This window comes from Urtica dioica, chromosome 10, assembly GCF_054948205.1.
Source record: "Urtica dioica subsp. dioica isolate 48M chromosome 10, U.dioica_male_clone48M_v1_H2, whole genome shotgun sequence".
NCBI lineage: Eukaryota > Viridiplantae > Streptophyta > Magnoliopsida > Rosales > Urticaceae > Urtica > Urtica dioica.
Genome location: NC_142765.1, coordinates 21,527,010 through 21,542,416, shown reverse-complemented (window position 1 = coordinate 21,542,416; position 15,407 = coordinate 21,527,010). Strand labels below are relative to the sequence as shown.

The following is a 15,407-nucleotide window of genomic DNA, read 5'->3' as shown; positions in this document are numbered from 1 at the left end:
CGAGGAAGTCAGTACTCAGTAGTAACAAAAGTAAAACATAAAAGCATTCCCTTGAGAATTATACAAAGCTGTCTTTTGGTATGTTATTTAGTCCCACATGGACAAAGAACAGAGATTTCCAAGAGTTGACGTGCTATAAAGCGCCAAAGAATTGTCATTCCAATTCATACCTTTCTCGGCCTTTTGGCTAAGATCAAGTGTAGTATCTGTTCTTATCAGTTTAATATCTGATATGTGGGTCATTGACCCACACGATATTAAATTAATTTTTTAAGGGGGTGGGCCCACCACAGTAGCTTGCTGCTGGGGCCCACGAGCGTCGCCCATGCCTTGCACTACTGCTTGGGCCGGCGCACCCCTCCAATCTTGAGTCAAAATTTAATGAAAGTGCCCAAGACCCACAGAAAGTAGGTCTATTTAAGATGATAATATGGTGTTAACAAAATAATTTATTTTCTTCTCTTTGGAATATTTATAATTGGTCTCTACTTCGTTGTATGGAATTTATAGCGTTATTGTGTTAATTTTGTAGAAATTTTTTAGATTTTAACGAGTTGAGAAGCATTATATGTAGAATGTGTCATTTTGTGAAATGTCTCGTCTGTGCTTAAGCCGTGCAAAATGCCTAGTGCATAGCTATTGTGAGGGCTATTTACAGAAAACAAATTGCTATTTACAGAAAACAAAATACTATTTTTTTAACATAAAAAAGGTATCTTATTTGCGTACAAAAATGGTTTTACTAGAGTTCCAAACTAACACATTCCTCACCCCAAGAAACCAATATTCACACACTATCCAAATCAACAAACCATATGCTATAAGATTATCAGATGTGGCATCAGAGATATAAATACAACAGTGCAAAACTTTGAAGAGAGAGATGATCAGAGCGCAATCTCGTCTTGTAAAAGGATCTCGTACATGTCTGTCCTCAGATTGAGTTCCTTGTCCCGCATTACATCTTGCAGATCTGACAGCTCTTTCGGAGACAAAATGGAGTTCAGTTTCATAAAACCGTCCATCCACAGCTTTTTAGACCTGAGATTTTAGACACTAAGTTATAGACCCGCCAAAACAAATTTGAAAATTCCAAATATATGTGTGTTTAATCTCGTCCAGCGAGCCCAATGCCATAGGAATCCAACACAAGTTCGAATATTGAAAAATATTACATCCTAATCGTAAATGGTTTACAGTCCCACTAAAGCTGTTGATACCAAAAGAAATGGGCCTAACTTATAACTTCTGTCAATCTTTATATACTTACCAATGCGCTTTCACATGTTAAATTGAAAAATAAAAATAAAAACTTTCACAGAAGATTCATCATAAGAGCACATCATGTCAGAGCAGAAGAAAATGTCCCATCTTTGAGATTATGAAGATATCACAGGTTTTCAGAGATCAAAATATCAAAGTTTGAGAAGGTTCTATGCTTACCAAGGACAAGCATGTATCGCCCGGAAGAAAATTCGCTTTGCTGCGGAGGGATTGCATGCAATGTTCGCCTCATAGGCGATGTAAGACCTCCAAAGTAGAACCGAATTCCTCATTTCGTAGTTTCCCAGTGCTCTCTCAAACAACCCACAAATCCTGTGTGGACACCCTCCTCTACTCATCTCAAATGATATCGAAAAAACCCACATAATCACAGATTGTTTCCTGCCAAGACAAACACTACGTTTTAGACCCCCTAATGATAAAAACAATATAAGAGAAGACAAAATAAATATATGTATAATTCTACAGCATGAATTGTGAGGTCAAAAATGTTAATTGGAAGAAATAAGTGATGAGGGAAAATAAATCGATTAAAGGAAACTCTCTGCCTGGTCATGTTTCTTGCTAAGTGAAAAATCACGATCACCTAAAAATAGTACAGACATGAAAAAGTACATCAAGGGAAACATCTCTCACTTTTGACAGTATTCGTCGAAGACCCGGCGCAGCTTATTGGATGTTGTGTAGAGATGCCCAGTGTGAACCAAAGCACTACAAAGTTCGGCGTTGAAAGGAAATATCTGCAGACCCTCGGAGACGGACTCCCAGCACTTTGTCTGGCTTAGCTGATCCAGGTGTCTTTGAAGCATCCTCACACAAAACTCGAATAAAAACTCGATCTGATGAGTCCGACTTCTTCTTTCTGTAGGTTATGAACAGCCCGTTATGACTCATGATAAAGTATTTGTTGAAATTGATTATAGTCGAATAATACTCTAATGAATATGTAAGGTTATAGGTTACAAACTTCAAATTTTATAAACTCGTAATTTTCCTTTGGGCGTTGTATTAGCTATGCTATGTAAAGAACAATGTTTATTTTTCAGATAAAAAAAAAAAAAAATAGTTTCACTTTTAATTTTCATGTTGCTCTACAACTGTTAACCTAACTAATATACAATCCCTTTTGGTATAACTCTCGGAATTCATATATTCTTTTTCTCATTTAAGAGACCATATTATTTTATTATAGATAAATTGCTATTGTTTGCAGAAAAATCCATGTAAACCAATTTGCTAAAGTTAAAGGGTCTTTTCTTTCTTCTAAGATATGTATGAACGGAGGATTAAAATAAATGTTGCACTTCATGAGTTACTAATGTGTTCACTACTAAAATTAAGCAGCAATTTAAAACACGCGTACAGGTAGATAGGTCCAATGATGTTCATAACTATTGCTGAAACAGGTGTTTCTAACTAGCTTCAAAAAGCTTGTACGAGCAATATTTACGATTTGATCTTCAAGATTAGACAAAAACCGCAAAGGGGCGTGGAAACGGAAACACATAAGAACTCTTGAATGGAAATGAAAGAGATCAACGCAACAGGAATATATATGCCCCTTCTAAAAACATGGCTTAACAAATGTTATGTGTTAAAATTGAAGATCATGAAAAGATAACACTATATAGGTTAGAGGTAGTGGAGTTGAGCTACACTAGAAGTAGAGTCGCAAGGAAATTTTATACAGTAGTAAAATAAAGTAGGATTTGAGAGTTAAACATACCTGGAAGGACCATTGCAAACGCTTGATCTAAAACTTGAATACCCGCTGTCCATCCAGATGATAACTCTTCAAATAAAGCTGCTGAGCATACAAGAGAGACAGATTGATCGTCTATAACGCCATGGACCCAGGATGATCTCACTGCTTTCATTTTTTCTTTGAAGCCTTGGTGTGCTCTTAGCAATTGCGTACTTGACGGTTGACCTCTGAACGGGCTATATGTTTCACCACTTCCTAAACAGGATAATAAATGCATTACACGTAACGATGATTCACTACTCTTCAAAGGATCATTCGCAAGCTCTGCCTCCGCATACCAGAAATAAAGAAGAGGGGCAACGGACTTCAGTTCCTGCATATTATTGATATTCTTATTAAAATATCAGCACTAAAAAACTATAGTTAACTGAATGAAAACAAAAATACACTCTGCAAGTTTGAACTTTGAACCAAAACCTGATAATTAAGCAGGTTGCAAACTAAAAGGCAAGCATGAAATGAAAGAAATACTATATTGATATTACTCTAAAAACCGGCGCAGTTATTTAATTGACCTAATCTTAAGCAACCAAAAAACTTGTGCAATCAAAATATTAGAATAATTTTATATTTTTTTTCAACGTCGGGGCTTTTCGTTTGTCATTTCACCCAACCTACGATCTTTGGGAGAAGGAAACTTAAAAAAATTACTTGGTTATTTTCTTTCATTACAAATCAACCCTCACACTGCATAAAAGCACACCACGGAACATACCATAAAATTGATCCCCCACTCAAACTTGGCATTAAATTATTTCCAAGGCTATAAATTCTCTAAACATTGCATATAAACTAGCACAGGCCAATCCACCATCAACCAGCATCCTTGTGGCCAGGTAGAAGTGAATACAAACTCTATATATGCGACTCAGAGGAAGACATCAACAAATATACTATCTAGAAGTTAAATCACGACACAATGGAGCGTGAAGGGCTGTAACATTTTGGTAACATTTTATATAGGGATTCCTTATCTAATTATTTTTGGAAGACACCTTACCAAAGGCAGCCCCTCGATCGATGACAATGCCATGTCAAACACTCTTCTTGCAAGTTCAATGTTACCATAACAAGCCTCTCTTCGTGCATAAACTCCACATAACAATATATCCTATCACAACAAAGTAGAAATCGCTTTTTCAGGGATATTATCATACGAGCATAATTAGGATTCACGCAAAAACAACCCAGGAATAAGGAAAAAAACGTACAGGCACAAATTATGATATATACTGATATTCCTAAGAGAACCACGTTTTAACAAAAATTACATCTCTCTGTTCAGTCTCTTCTTTTCTATGTCCACCTTTCCTTTCAAAAGTATTTTTTTTTTATTGTTTTTCAGTCCTTTTATTGGTTTATGGCTATGATTGTCAATAACCAATATTTAAAAAATAATTACATAAGAGTTTAGTGTTTAGGGTTTAGACTGGAAAAGACGGAGGTTCGCCTGTAAAAAGCTATAACAAGACATTTTAACCTATTGATATAAAGACGAGCAGCTTGTTGGATATATCCACCAAAGGATGATAGTTTATAGTGAATAATTTTTACAATTGAAATAGTAAAGCACAAGCGGATCAGTTATTAAAGATAAAATAATTCATCCTTTACCTGTCGATCAGCTTTTAAGAGACGCTTCGCCAAAGTTCGGCAAGGGGTAACTGAACACGCTTCGGTGTCCATTTTAGTATTGGAGAGCTCTTCAGCTACTAAAACAGCTTCCTCCAAGATATGGTTACGTGGAAAAGCAGTTAAGCATGCCAAGGTAGCATTACGAAGAAACTTCATCATTTCAGTCCTCTTATTGATATCGTTGGTGCCCTCCAAAAGAAATTCGAGACTGAGATTTTGGGTATCATTTTGAAGTTTGCTCAAATTGTGGACCTTTCTCAAAATCTCAAGCAAAGATTCTGGCAATTCCTCCATGCTACGACTTTTCTCGATCCAACTTGGGTTGTTTGAGCAGATCCTGTTGAGAAATGGAAAGAATGTTAACACTAAAACTGCATACATGTATGTTAAGCATGGAACCCAAAAAAGCCTGCACTATGAACGAAAATTCAGCTTATTCTGTTTTAAAAAAATTTAAATTCTCAAACAAGATCAATAAAATTAGACTTCAAAGCTTCAGTTACGGAGACTAAAGTGAGCATTTAATTTTCTAGTGATATATGTCCGATACGGAACAGGAAGATTCTTACCATTGGGGTATTTTACCACCAAAGAACTCGACAAATTGGGATACAAGGGACAAACGAGCCTCAAATGAGCTCAAAGAAAAGAGGAACTCGTTAACATCTTCATACATTATAACTCGGGAAAGGTGCTCATCTTCCTCAGCCTCAGGAATACTGCCAGAAAGAAGCACCCCAGCTGTTTAAACAGTCAAAGCTAAGATTAGTGACACGAGTGAATATGAATAACACAATTACTGAACTGAAATTAATAAAATGTTGTAACAGATGAAAAAATAATATCCGTAAGAACTCTCTTTTTTACAGTCTTAATACTTTAGTTTTTGTGTGTGAGTGTCTCACAGAGATTATACCTCTAGATTTCTCACGTACTGGCATCCATTGATCATGATCCCTTGACAACTCTTCTTTCGACCATCTGATCCAGGTAGAAACGTCCTTGATTTCGGCATTTGATGCAGCATCGACATCGATCCCCAGTTTCTTAAGCAAAGCTTCGGTATCATCTTCTTCCTCCACATCCTCATCTTCTAAACCCGGTTGAAGCTCCTCGCCTTCCATGTTGTTGTTCACTTCGGTGTCTGTATTCCCTTCGTTTGCGTTATTTTTGGCAAATGGTTCTGACCAACCCGTCCAACCACCTTGAACCTCGTCAGCCGAGGCCTCCTCTTTTAAAATCCTTTGCCTATTTTCTTCTTCCTTGGCCAGCCATGTCGACCAACCAGAACCACCTTCTTCTCCTACTCTTGCCCCATCACTGTCCCAAAAATGCTCAAACAGTCTTTGTTTGCTCTGTTCAGTGAGGAATAAAGAGGGGCAAAACAAACTGTATTCAATTTCAGCCTGAAATAAGCCCGTGGCCAACTCTTGATAGCCAGTCTGCCATTCGAGCCTGCAAAGACTCAGAAAAATATCTACAAGACCAAGTTCTAGTTCAGCCAGAGTAGGATCCAGGGTTGAAGATGTAGCTTCGTGGGCCTGCATCAAATAGAAAATATTTGAACAAAAAAGATTAAAAATCTTAGACAAGCAGGTAAATCAGACTCGCAATTAGTGTGCATGCTACAGAAACAGACCACATACTCCACCAATAGAGAGTTAACTGATATGATACAAAACGAAATAATGCCATGCAGATACAGGCCCACAAAACATGTTACTAGTCGATCGCAATAGTCATATATATTGCATGATACAAACAAAATTGACTCGATAAAAAAGTATAATAATATACAGCTAAGCAGCGCAAGTAAAACACAAGCTAATTCGAGAACCTGCCTAGAGTGCCTGCTGCAAGAAGCAGAGAGAGCTTGAATTGCGGTTGAGTACATCTTTCTCATCTCCGAAACCTTGAAGTTAGAAAACTCTCCCTGAAGAAAACTCAAGAACTCTTTCCAAAGCCTGCAATTTCCTGAATTCCGTAAGAGTATCTTTTCCCACCGACCAATCAACACGTCAGTGCTATCTCTTCTCCGATATGCCTTGAGAAGACATAACAACAACTCTTCGCTATCTGGGTTGAGCTCTGTCGCCTTCTCTAGTACACTGATCTTCTTTTCGAGAGTCTGTAACCGAGCGCCTTTGTGGGATTGCATAGAAGCAACCTTGTCTTGGAACTCGGCGAATTCCATCCACGCCTTTTCATCGTTGGGCCGTTCCCGAGTCATCTTGTTGAACTCCCGGGTCTTCCGTAGCACTTCGTCTTCCCACGACTCTTCCACCATCGAAGTTTGAAGATCCGAAAATGCAATGAAATCATCGGACACTGTCTCCGAAGGCCTTTGGGGGACAAGTACGCGGAGTCGTTTCAGGTTTTTCTGAGACTCCATAGCCATGTATTTTGCGGACCAATAGCGACCGCCAGATTTCAACTTGCTGTCCAATGCCTCAACATCGCCATCTCTATCAAGGGTCGAACTAGTTCGTTTCCACCGACTCAAACCACGAAAATCACGCCTAGATGATTCTCCCGGAACAAGAGGCTTGTAACGGGCAACATCCATTCTGCCAAAGAACAAGCCAGATTATGAGTTCCGTCCGTGATTCCGAGGACCAAATTCGATCCATTGTAAGACCCTCGAATCGAAGCAAACGCTATAGTACCATAAATAATTACATAAGCCAAAAAAATACCAACCACGTTATTAATTTCATACTGAAAAACAATGAGGAACTAGCCAAAAACAGAAGCATGTATATCAATGGTAAACTAGACAATCAATCGAAATGTTAAAGTTCAAGTATATCAATGGCAAACGCTATCGTACCATAAATAATTACATAAGCCAAAAAAAAAAATACCAACCACGTTATTAATTTCATACTGAAAAACAATAAGGAACTAGCCAAAAACAGAAGCATGTGTATCAATGGTAAACTAGACAATCAATCAAAATATTAAAGTTCAAGTATTAGAATTCGGAAGAGGAAATATACCAATCAAAATTCCAGACCAATACAAACAAGACAAATCTAGTCAAATCATTTTAGTTATTGAACTTCCCATAGGCATAGCAATGTCAAAATCACACATAAACAGCGAATCCGAGTGTAACAAGTAGACTTTCTTGGCAATCACATCAAATTCCTGAACTTCCGATGAGTAATACACAGACAAAGCATACAAAAACAATGAATTCGAATACATTAAATACCTGTACAAAGAACCAAAGGCCAAGTTGTCAAGATCGCCTCTAGAATCGAAGAAATAGTCCTTGTTGGAGACGACCTTCGAGCTATAACCGCCAAGCCCTATACCTCTTTCGTCTGAGCCTCGTCCACTTCTCTTCGTCTTTTTACTCTTCCCCTTCCTCCTCTTATTCCTCTTCCTCTCTTCGCCGGAGTCCGACGACGGAGACGACTCGACCGGCCGGTACAGAGGCGGCGGGGGAATCTTGGTCTCTACGTCGTCTCCGTCGGCTTCGTCTTCGGAATGCGAGTCGAGGCGGTGAGACGAAACGGCGTCGTTGATGACGGAGAGGTCGGTGGTGAAGCTCGAGTTTGAGAGCCATTGAGACTGAGACTGAGCAACTGAGGCAACAGGAAAGAGAGGGAATAGAAGCGGTGGTTCGGCTTCTTTTTCTTCTTCTCGCTCCCCTCTATCCGCCATTGTTGCGATCGATTTCAAGACAGGATTTGACGAAAATATGGTACGAAATGGAAGTGCGGCTTCTTAATCCACCAAAATTTGGTTCGTTAGATAGTTAACTTTTTTATTTTTAAAAAAATCGTTAACCCTTTTTTTTTAATTAATGTGTATTCTGTTAATTCGAACTATTTTACTAATATTTGAATATTTAAACTATAATCTTTACAACATATAAACCAACTCATTTTTAAACTTTACGATTTGATACATAATCATATTCCAAGTTCATTTTATATACTGAATTTTCAATAATAATTTTTTAATAGTGTAAATAATTTCACATCCTTAATAAATATTTAAAATCATAAAATATGTCATTTACTAAAATATTAAAATCTAAATATTATTGTTATATTTTAGCTTTTAATCATTTTAGGTAGTGACGAGGGTGAATGAAAGTTGTTGGTTGTCTCCTTAGTACGTTCAAACTTACTAAATGAATTTCGATCAAACTTATACAAGGTATCAAAATGACGAAGAGAGACATTCAAAAATGCTTGCACACCAAATATCATACCTATCATTGAATATAATGAACTCACTCATTTTTTTATAGATAAATGGAAGTCTTCAAAAAATTTCCACCCCCTAAACATGTGCGATGGAAAGGAAGGAAAGAATACCCTTGCATCACATTAGAACGTAGTCTCAGCTAAATTTTTGTTCCGCCCATGGGGTGGTACTTCCCTTACAGCAACGAAAAATGGAAAATTTGGGATTTCAAAGCCTATCTACGTAACTCATGGCCGTCGAATTCAAATTCCTCGTAATCCAAACGAAAGAAACTGACAAAAAAAAAACATACTCGAGTCTAAGATACTAGCATAAAGAGCAAAAATCTTCTAGCCTGGGCAAGGTACACGCCTGACAAGAGCATGCATGATAATTTGAAACTCACTCATTGTTTAGTGGTTTCAGGCTTTATGTTATATGAGAGAGCGAAGGAGATCAAATTGAGCTAGGGGCTCTGGAAACTACATGACAACATATTTCACGACGATGAAGGTCTTGATTGGATATTGCAAGTCAGGATCACTCGGCATCACAACTGCTCATATCTCGATGACTCATTTTCGCTCACCCATACGAGCATCTTTGGATTCCATGTGTCTTGTCGTCATGTACAACATGACGACACACAAAAGACGCTAGAGGGGGTTCGCCACAAGTTCCATTGCCTATTATTGAACGACTCCGTGAAAGATTACGTTCATAAATGCTTTATTTTCCAAACTAAATAAACAAGATACACTACATCTCACGAGACTTTTTCAGCCACTCCCAATTTTATCCGCAATTTAGTAAAAAAAATCTTGATGATGTCGAGGAGAAACTGCCGGTTGACGAAATACATACACTCTAATTTGTTTGGACATCCACATTTGACTACATAATGTCTACACGTTACCCAAAAATAATGTCTCGGATCGGGACTAGATTTTCTTGAGTCGGTTTTGGCATGAGTTGTTTCATTTGTCTGGTTCGAAGTTAGCATTCTTGTTCGTCTACCACCCACTACAACAGGAAGACCAAGGTTGTAAATCGAACAGTGGAGATATATCTTCGGTGTTTGGTGGTTGACCAGTTGTGCACATGGCTACAAAGTCTTCCGTGGATTGAGTATTGTTACAATACATCATTCAACACAATCTTGAAAACTCCCCATTTTGTATTGTGTACAGCAAGGAGCCACCACACCTAATAGACTATGCCGCATGCTCAGTCAAAGTTGTCGACCAAGCGTTGACAAACTAGGTTAAGACACTTTGCCTCGCTCACAGCTACCTCGCACAAGCACAGTTCCAAATGAAGAAGGCATGTGTGATGCACACCATCGACCAGTCAAGTTCGAGGAATACGATTATGTTTGGGTAAAGCTCCATATATACTGACAATTATTTGTAACCAAGCAAAATAGTGCGAAGATCGCCCCGAAGTTCTATGAGTCATTTCAAATTATCGCTCATGTAGGTACATTGCAGTATCGCTTAGTGCTACTCAAAGCCCGTATCATGATGTGTTTCATGTATTGCTCCTTAAGAAACTGAAAGCACTGGACCCGGCGTGGCGGCAATGCTTCGCTTAATCCACGACGATCACACCATGACAACTCCACAAGATGTGCTACCATCGTAACTCGCCATGATTGATTGAATTTGTTTGTTTGTTGGGTATGTAGCATGAAGGACGAGGCACCATGATAGGATTTGAAGATGTCCGAAAAAGCATATCCCGACTTAAAACTTGAGGGCAAGCTCAATTATGAGAGGGAGATTGTTGTTATGGACATGTTCGTAGGTAAGGATATCATCTCTCTCAACTCCAATGCCGGATTTTCTTTCTAGTTATTTGCTAAGAGAGACGCTTACCCGTGTATTCTGATCATCCTCCCACAAGGATTAATGTACCCGCAGATGTATTGAAAACTATCTTTTGGCTGATTTAGAAAAAAGAGATCGTCTTTTTCCTCCAATTTATTCTTTTTTATTGCAAGACCATACAATATAATAAACTCTCTCTCGGACGTCTAAGTGTAATTGGACGACTGAAATTGCAATTAAATTAAAGTTACCTTTAACTTGCAATAAATTAAACTTAAAGTGACTTTTAATCAAAACACAAATTTTTTTTTTGTTACAAACTCTCTCTCCCGGCCGTTTGGTAGATCCCATTCACACAACCCAAGAAAGCTAAGGAGAAAGAATGTTGGATCAAATTCCGTGTTTGCCCTTTGTCTTTTCTCAGACTATTCTTCATTGTTTCATGCCGTAAATACCAAACCAAAGAAAAGAAAAACCCAGTTCTTTCGGGTCTTCTGTGCCACCACCACTACTGTACAAACAGTAACAAAATCGCAAAAGAGTCAAAAATAGTAAAGCAACTTTCTTCAGTCAAGCCTCAGATCTGAGGCCACGCAAAAAATAACCTTAAACCCCTGTAATCAGTCATGGGTTTTTGACCCTTTGAGCTAAGAAACAAAACCCAACAAAAAAGTTGGATTCTTTCTTCTTCTTCATAATCTGGGTCTCGGAATTAAAAAAAAAAAAGTAAAGATGATTCAATTGCTGTTCTTGGTTCTGTTCTCGGAGGGCGTTGTGGCGTTTCTGTTGCTGGTGAAGATTGGCCCTTTGAGGGAGCTCGTGATAAAGAGCCTCGATCAACTCAAGATGAAAAGAGGGACTGTGTTGACAATCGCTGGGACTATGTTCGCCATTTTCATGTCGAGCTTCTTCAGCATTGTTAAGATCCAAAACAGAGGCGCCAAGTTGGGTTCGATGTCTCCAATGGATCAAGTTCTTTGGAGGACTCACTTGCTTGAGGCTTCACTCATGGGTATGTAATTGTATGTATCTTTATATTATTATTTTTTCCTACTTGATTGGGTCCTTGATTAAAATACCTCTTAAATGGGAATTGAATATTCATTTTTGGTGTTGCTTAAATCATGAAAGGTTAGAATCTTTACTATTTGTGTTTCTTCTATAAATTGGAGACTATATACTTAAATTGAGTAATTGTTTAGCTATCAACCAGGGAACCAGGCGAGTAAATGTTGCGTTTATATTTGATATGAATTTGGCAAAGTCTTGGGGCTTGAATTTGAAATAACCACAGAATCTGATCAGGGATTGATAAGAATTCGATTTCGATACAGTGAGAATTGTTTTTTGAGTTTTACAAACATTTTTATGATTTAAAAAGGCGGGCAGATTTAGGGGATGAAAGAGATGAAGTGGAATGTTTGAGAATTATAACAAGAGGATGTTGTTAAATTTGGTTGTTTGGATTGTCAAAGTTGAGATGTTAGCGATAAACTTGATCCGTACTGAAACGGAAGAGCAAATAAATTTTAGAGAACGGTGAAGTGTTTTGTTTCACCTGATTTTATTAGATCTTAGGTGAATTTTTGGATAGGAAAATATGGTGCCTAGTCAATGATCTTTTCTAATGTCCTAATTTATGGTTGATGAACTTCGAGAAAGTAGTCGTAGAGACCGGAGAAATCAAGGGTTTATGCCGTTGTTTTGCATTGGAAACAGATGGGCAGTGATCTTTGTTTTACTATTTAGTCCCCGCTTCCTTAAGGTTCTAGAGCGTGATCATTTTTCCATTTCACAAATATGTACGAATGTTAGAGGTAAAATTATTGAAAGATGGACCAGAAAGCTTACGGTGTGTGGATGGTGTATTGATTCCCTGCCATGTTCATTGAAACAAAAAAAAATTCCTAACTGTAGCTAGAAAATAATTCTTCTTTCGGAAGTTACATATCATCGCTACTATATCATTTTTTTTTTCTTTCGTCTTCTTTCTTTCTCTTCATTGTTTTATTTTTGCATTTTTTTTCTTTCCATATTTTCTTTACACTTGCATTATGGTTTGTACTAGCTTTTGCTTGACTCGTTTAATCTAATAATTGTCAAGATGAACTTTTTTTTTTTTTTTTTTGCGTGCTAGTTCATTAAACTTTTGCTTTTCCTTATACGTTTATTTATTGTCGAAACATTAGAAAGGCTTTTCTTTCTTCATATTGCATCAAGCTGATAGAGTTTCAAGTTAGTGAATAGCGACAGAATAATCGACAGTCATAGAGGAGATACATTAAAAGATTTGAAACTGCATATAAATTTAGCGACATCAAGAAAATCACTTCTCTCAAAATATAGTACTTCAAAACAACAACAACAAAAAAAAAAAAAAAAAAAAAAAAAAAAAAAAAAAAAAAAAAACATTCAAGGGTGTATATTTTCATTTCTTCTAAAAAAACATACTTGTTAATTGTTATAGAGATTTACAAGCATTGATTCCTCATCAAGCACGATGATTCATTTTCTGAAACGCCGAGTTCAATTTCATGTTACAGGTTTCACCCTATTTCTCGGCTTCATAATCGACCGAATGCATCACTATCTCCGAAAGCTTCTGGGGCTGAGGAGCAGCGTGGGATCGTCTAAAGAGGAGCTCGAGAGGCTTCAAAAGGAGAGAGTGCAGCTCAAGGAGAAGGAAGAGAAACACTCCAAGGAAATGAAATCCCTGAAAGAAGAGGTTTCAGCGTTATCAGAGAGCTTGAAGAATCTAAAATCCGAGTCTGAGGCAAAGGACAGAAGGGTCGAGACCGCCGAGTCTCACGTCACGGCTCTCCAAAAACAGGCCGCGGATTTGCTCTTGGAGTACGACCGTCTCTTAGAAGACAACCAAAATCTTCAGAGCCTATCTCAAGGGCATAAGAAGAGCTAACTTAAACTAAAGATGACTCGAGTGATGTTTTCTCTAGAATTGGTGTGGTCTTGATCGGGTCTTTGCTTGGTATTCAATCAAGAAATTTTGTAATTTTTCTGATGAAAGTAGTTATTATTGGCAATACTGTTGGGTCTTTTTGCATGGTTTTATTACTGATCTGCTTGATTCTGATGATGATGCCCATTTTTTCATCTTTTCTATTTAGCCTTTTGAAGAGTATTTTATGGGTTTTGATTTCTTTTGCCTTACATTAAATTTGTGTGAAGAAACTCTTAAAGGCGGTTGAATTCGGTTGACCATATCAATGCAAATTCTGATTTATAATCTTTGCTGAATTTGGCTTCTTTTTTTTTTTTTTTTTTTTTTTGCATCACGGCCCTTGAACTTATTGGGATTAAAACGTTGGTATTTTTTTAATTCTTATTGCACAAGAGGCTATGATTTGTAGAATCAAGAAACTGGAAATTAGTTAAAGTACCGGTATGTTGAAACAATTCGGTTCAAACCGAATCAAACTATCTTTACAAACATAAATGAAGGACCGTCAAGGCTATAATCTGCTGTTGTAAGTGCAAAATTCGTCTGTTGGATAATAACAGAGTTAACTTGATGTTAAGTAACTGCTGTAAACGGTCAACTTATGATTCTATAAAACAAACAGATAACAAAATTCGGAGAGATATAATCTTCATTCCAGAACTAAGTCTCGAACGTATCGAGTTGAGTGTGAGAGAAATGAGAAAAAAAAAAAAAAAAAAAAAAAAACTTAGTTTGACCACTTTGTGTTTCTTTTTCCTAGCATCAGATTTCTCAGTTTGAACTTTTAGACCAAACAGCTTTCATATCGGAATGAAACCCTTTCGATCCTTCAATCCTCGAAGCGTCACAGTGCACGACCCGTGCTTGAAGCTGATCACGCGTTCTTTCCAATCGAATCGTATATCCCCGAGACTAGCGAGCCACTCGTTGCCGAGGACCACATCGACGCCCTCGTTGAGCTCAAACGGCAAGAACTCGTCGTAGACCAACAGATCTTCGATCCACAACCGAACGCCCTTACACACGCCGCTCCGCTGCAGTGACGGGAAGCCCGAGCTGCCTCGCCTTTGCGGAGGAAACAAAGCTGTTGCTTGTCCCCGAAGCAACAAGGACGATGACCTCAGCGCCGTGGATTTTGCCCCGAAACCTCGGAGACCCGACCGCGCAGGTGAAGCCTAGCTCGACCACCGCCGGAAGTGGCGGTGGCTGTAGCTCGGCCTCGTCGGAACCGAGGAGCGACACTCTCGGAGTCCTTTCTTGCTGCATATATGATCTGTTCATATGGGCAGAGCCAGAAATTAAATTTAGATAAAAACTGATGGTATAATGTATTGGGAGTAATGAGTCTGGGTCAAGCTAGTCTGTTATGATTTTGCTTATATTCCTTACTTGTCGCTTGGTTTGTTTACGACAAGTCGTTTTATTTGCGAGCTTTTACTCGCTGACTTGTATAAATATTATCTGATTGTGTTTGAATTAAACACATCACATCAATATTCATTTTTGATCAGAGAATTAATTCTTTTCCAAACATTCTCTTCTCTCTTCTTTCTCGTTCTTGTCCAATCTCAAGATCGTGAAATGCAATATGGTATTAGAGCGCAAATCCGCAAAATCGTGCACTCTTCTCAAGCTTTCTTGACCTAGTTCTCGTCACTGCCTTCAAGCCACCATGGATCAGAGCGCACAGGAATCTACTGATTCTCAATCGATCGTTGCGACAGAGAAGCTT

At 38.1% G+C, this 15,407-nt stretch overlaps 2 protein-coding genes and 1 non-coding gene across 3 annotated transcripts; 2 read left to right on the top strand and 1 right to left on the bottom strand.

Annotated features, from left to right (window-relative positions):
* The first annotated feature begins 166 nt into the window (after positions 1-166).
* LOC149383988 (U2 spliceosomal RNA) lies at positions 167-361 on the top strand. The gene has a single exon (XR_016301949.1). It is a non-coding gene; the product is annotated as a U2 spliceosomal RNA (small nuclear RNA).
* A 290-nt stretch (positions 362-651) lies between these two features.
* On the bottom strand, positions 652-8,407 carry LOC149383987 (uncharacterized). The gene is made up of 10 exons (XM_089628746.1): positions 7,902-8,407; positions 6,522-7,251; positions 5,601-6,225; positions 5,254-5,425; positions 4,664-5,021; positions 4,050-4,160; positions 3,011-3,362; positions 1,921-2,146; positions 1,444-1,665; positions 652-1,041 (listed from the first exon to the last, which is right to left on the bottom strand). Exons 1-10 carry the CDS (start codon positions 8,354-8,356, stop codon positions 888-890), a joined length of 3,405 nt encoding a protein of 1,134 aa, XP_089484872.1. The 5' UTR covers positions 8,357-8,407; the 3' UTR covers positions 652-887.
* Positions 8,408-11,061: 2,654 nt separating this feature from the next.
* Positions 11,062-13,757, top strand: LOC149383986 (uncharacterized). Its single transcript, XM_089628152.1, has 2 exons — positions 11,062-11,728; positions 13,260-13,757. The coding sequence occupies exons 1-2, from the start codon at positions 11,449-11,451 to the stop codon at positions 13,631-13,633; spliced, it is 654 nt and encodes a 217-aa protein (XP_089484278.1). The 5' UTR covers positions 11,062-11,448; the 3' UTR covers positions 13,634-13,757.
* The last annotated feature ends 1,650 nt before the right edge of the window (positions 13,758-15,407 follow it).

Excerpts from the sequence above, each read along its gene's own strand:
- LOC149383987 (XM_089628746.1), bottom strand. The coding sequence starts at position 8,356 with ATGGCGGATAGAGGGGAGCGAGAAGAAGAAAAAGAAGCCGAACCACCG. Across the intron at positions 3,363-4,049 it reads CGATCGAGGGGCTGCCTTTG|GAACTGAAGTCCGTTGCCCC; the intron begins GTAAGGTGTCTT and ends AATAATATGCAG. Across the intron at positions 2,147-3,010 it reads GTTTGCAATGGTCCTTCCAG|AAAGAAGAAGTCGGACTCAT; the intron begins GTATGTTTAACT and ends CATAACCTACAG.
- LOC149383986 (XM_089628152.1), top strand. The coding sequence starts at position 11,449 with ATGATTCAATTGCTGTTCTTGGTTCTGTTCTCGGAGGGCGTTGTGGCG. Across the intron at positions 11,729-13,259 it reads GCTTGAGGCTTCACTCATGG|GTTTCACCCTATTTCTCGGC; the intron begins GTATGTAATTGT and ends TTCATGTTACAG.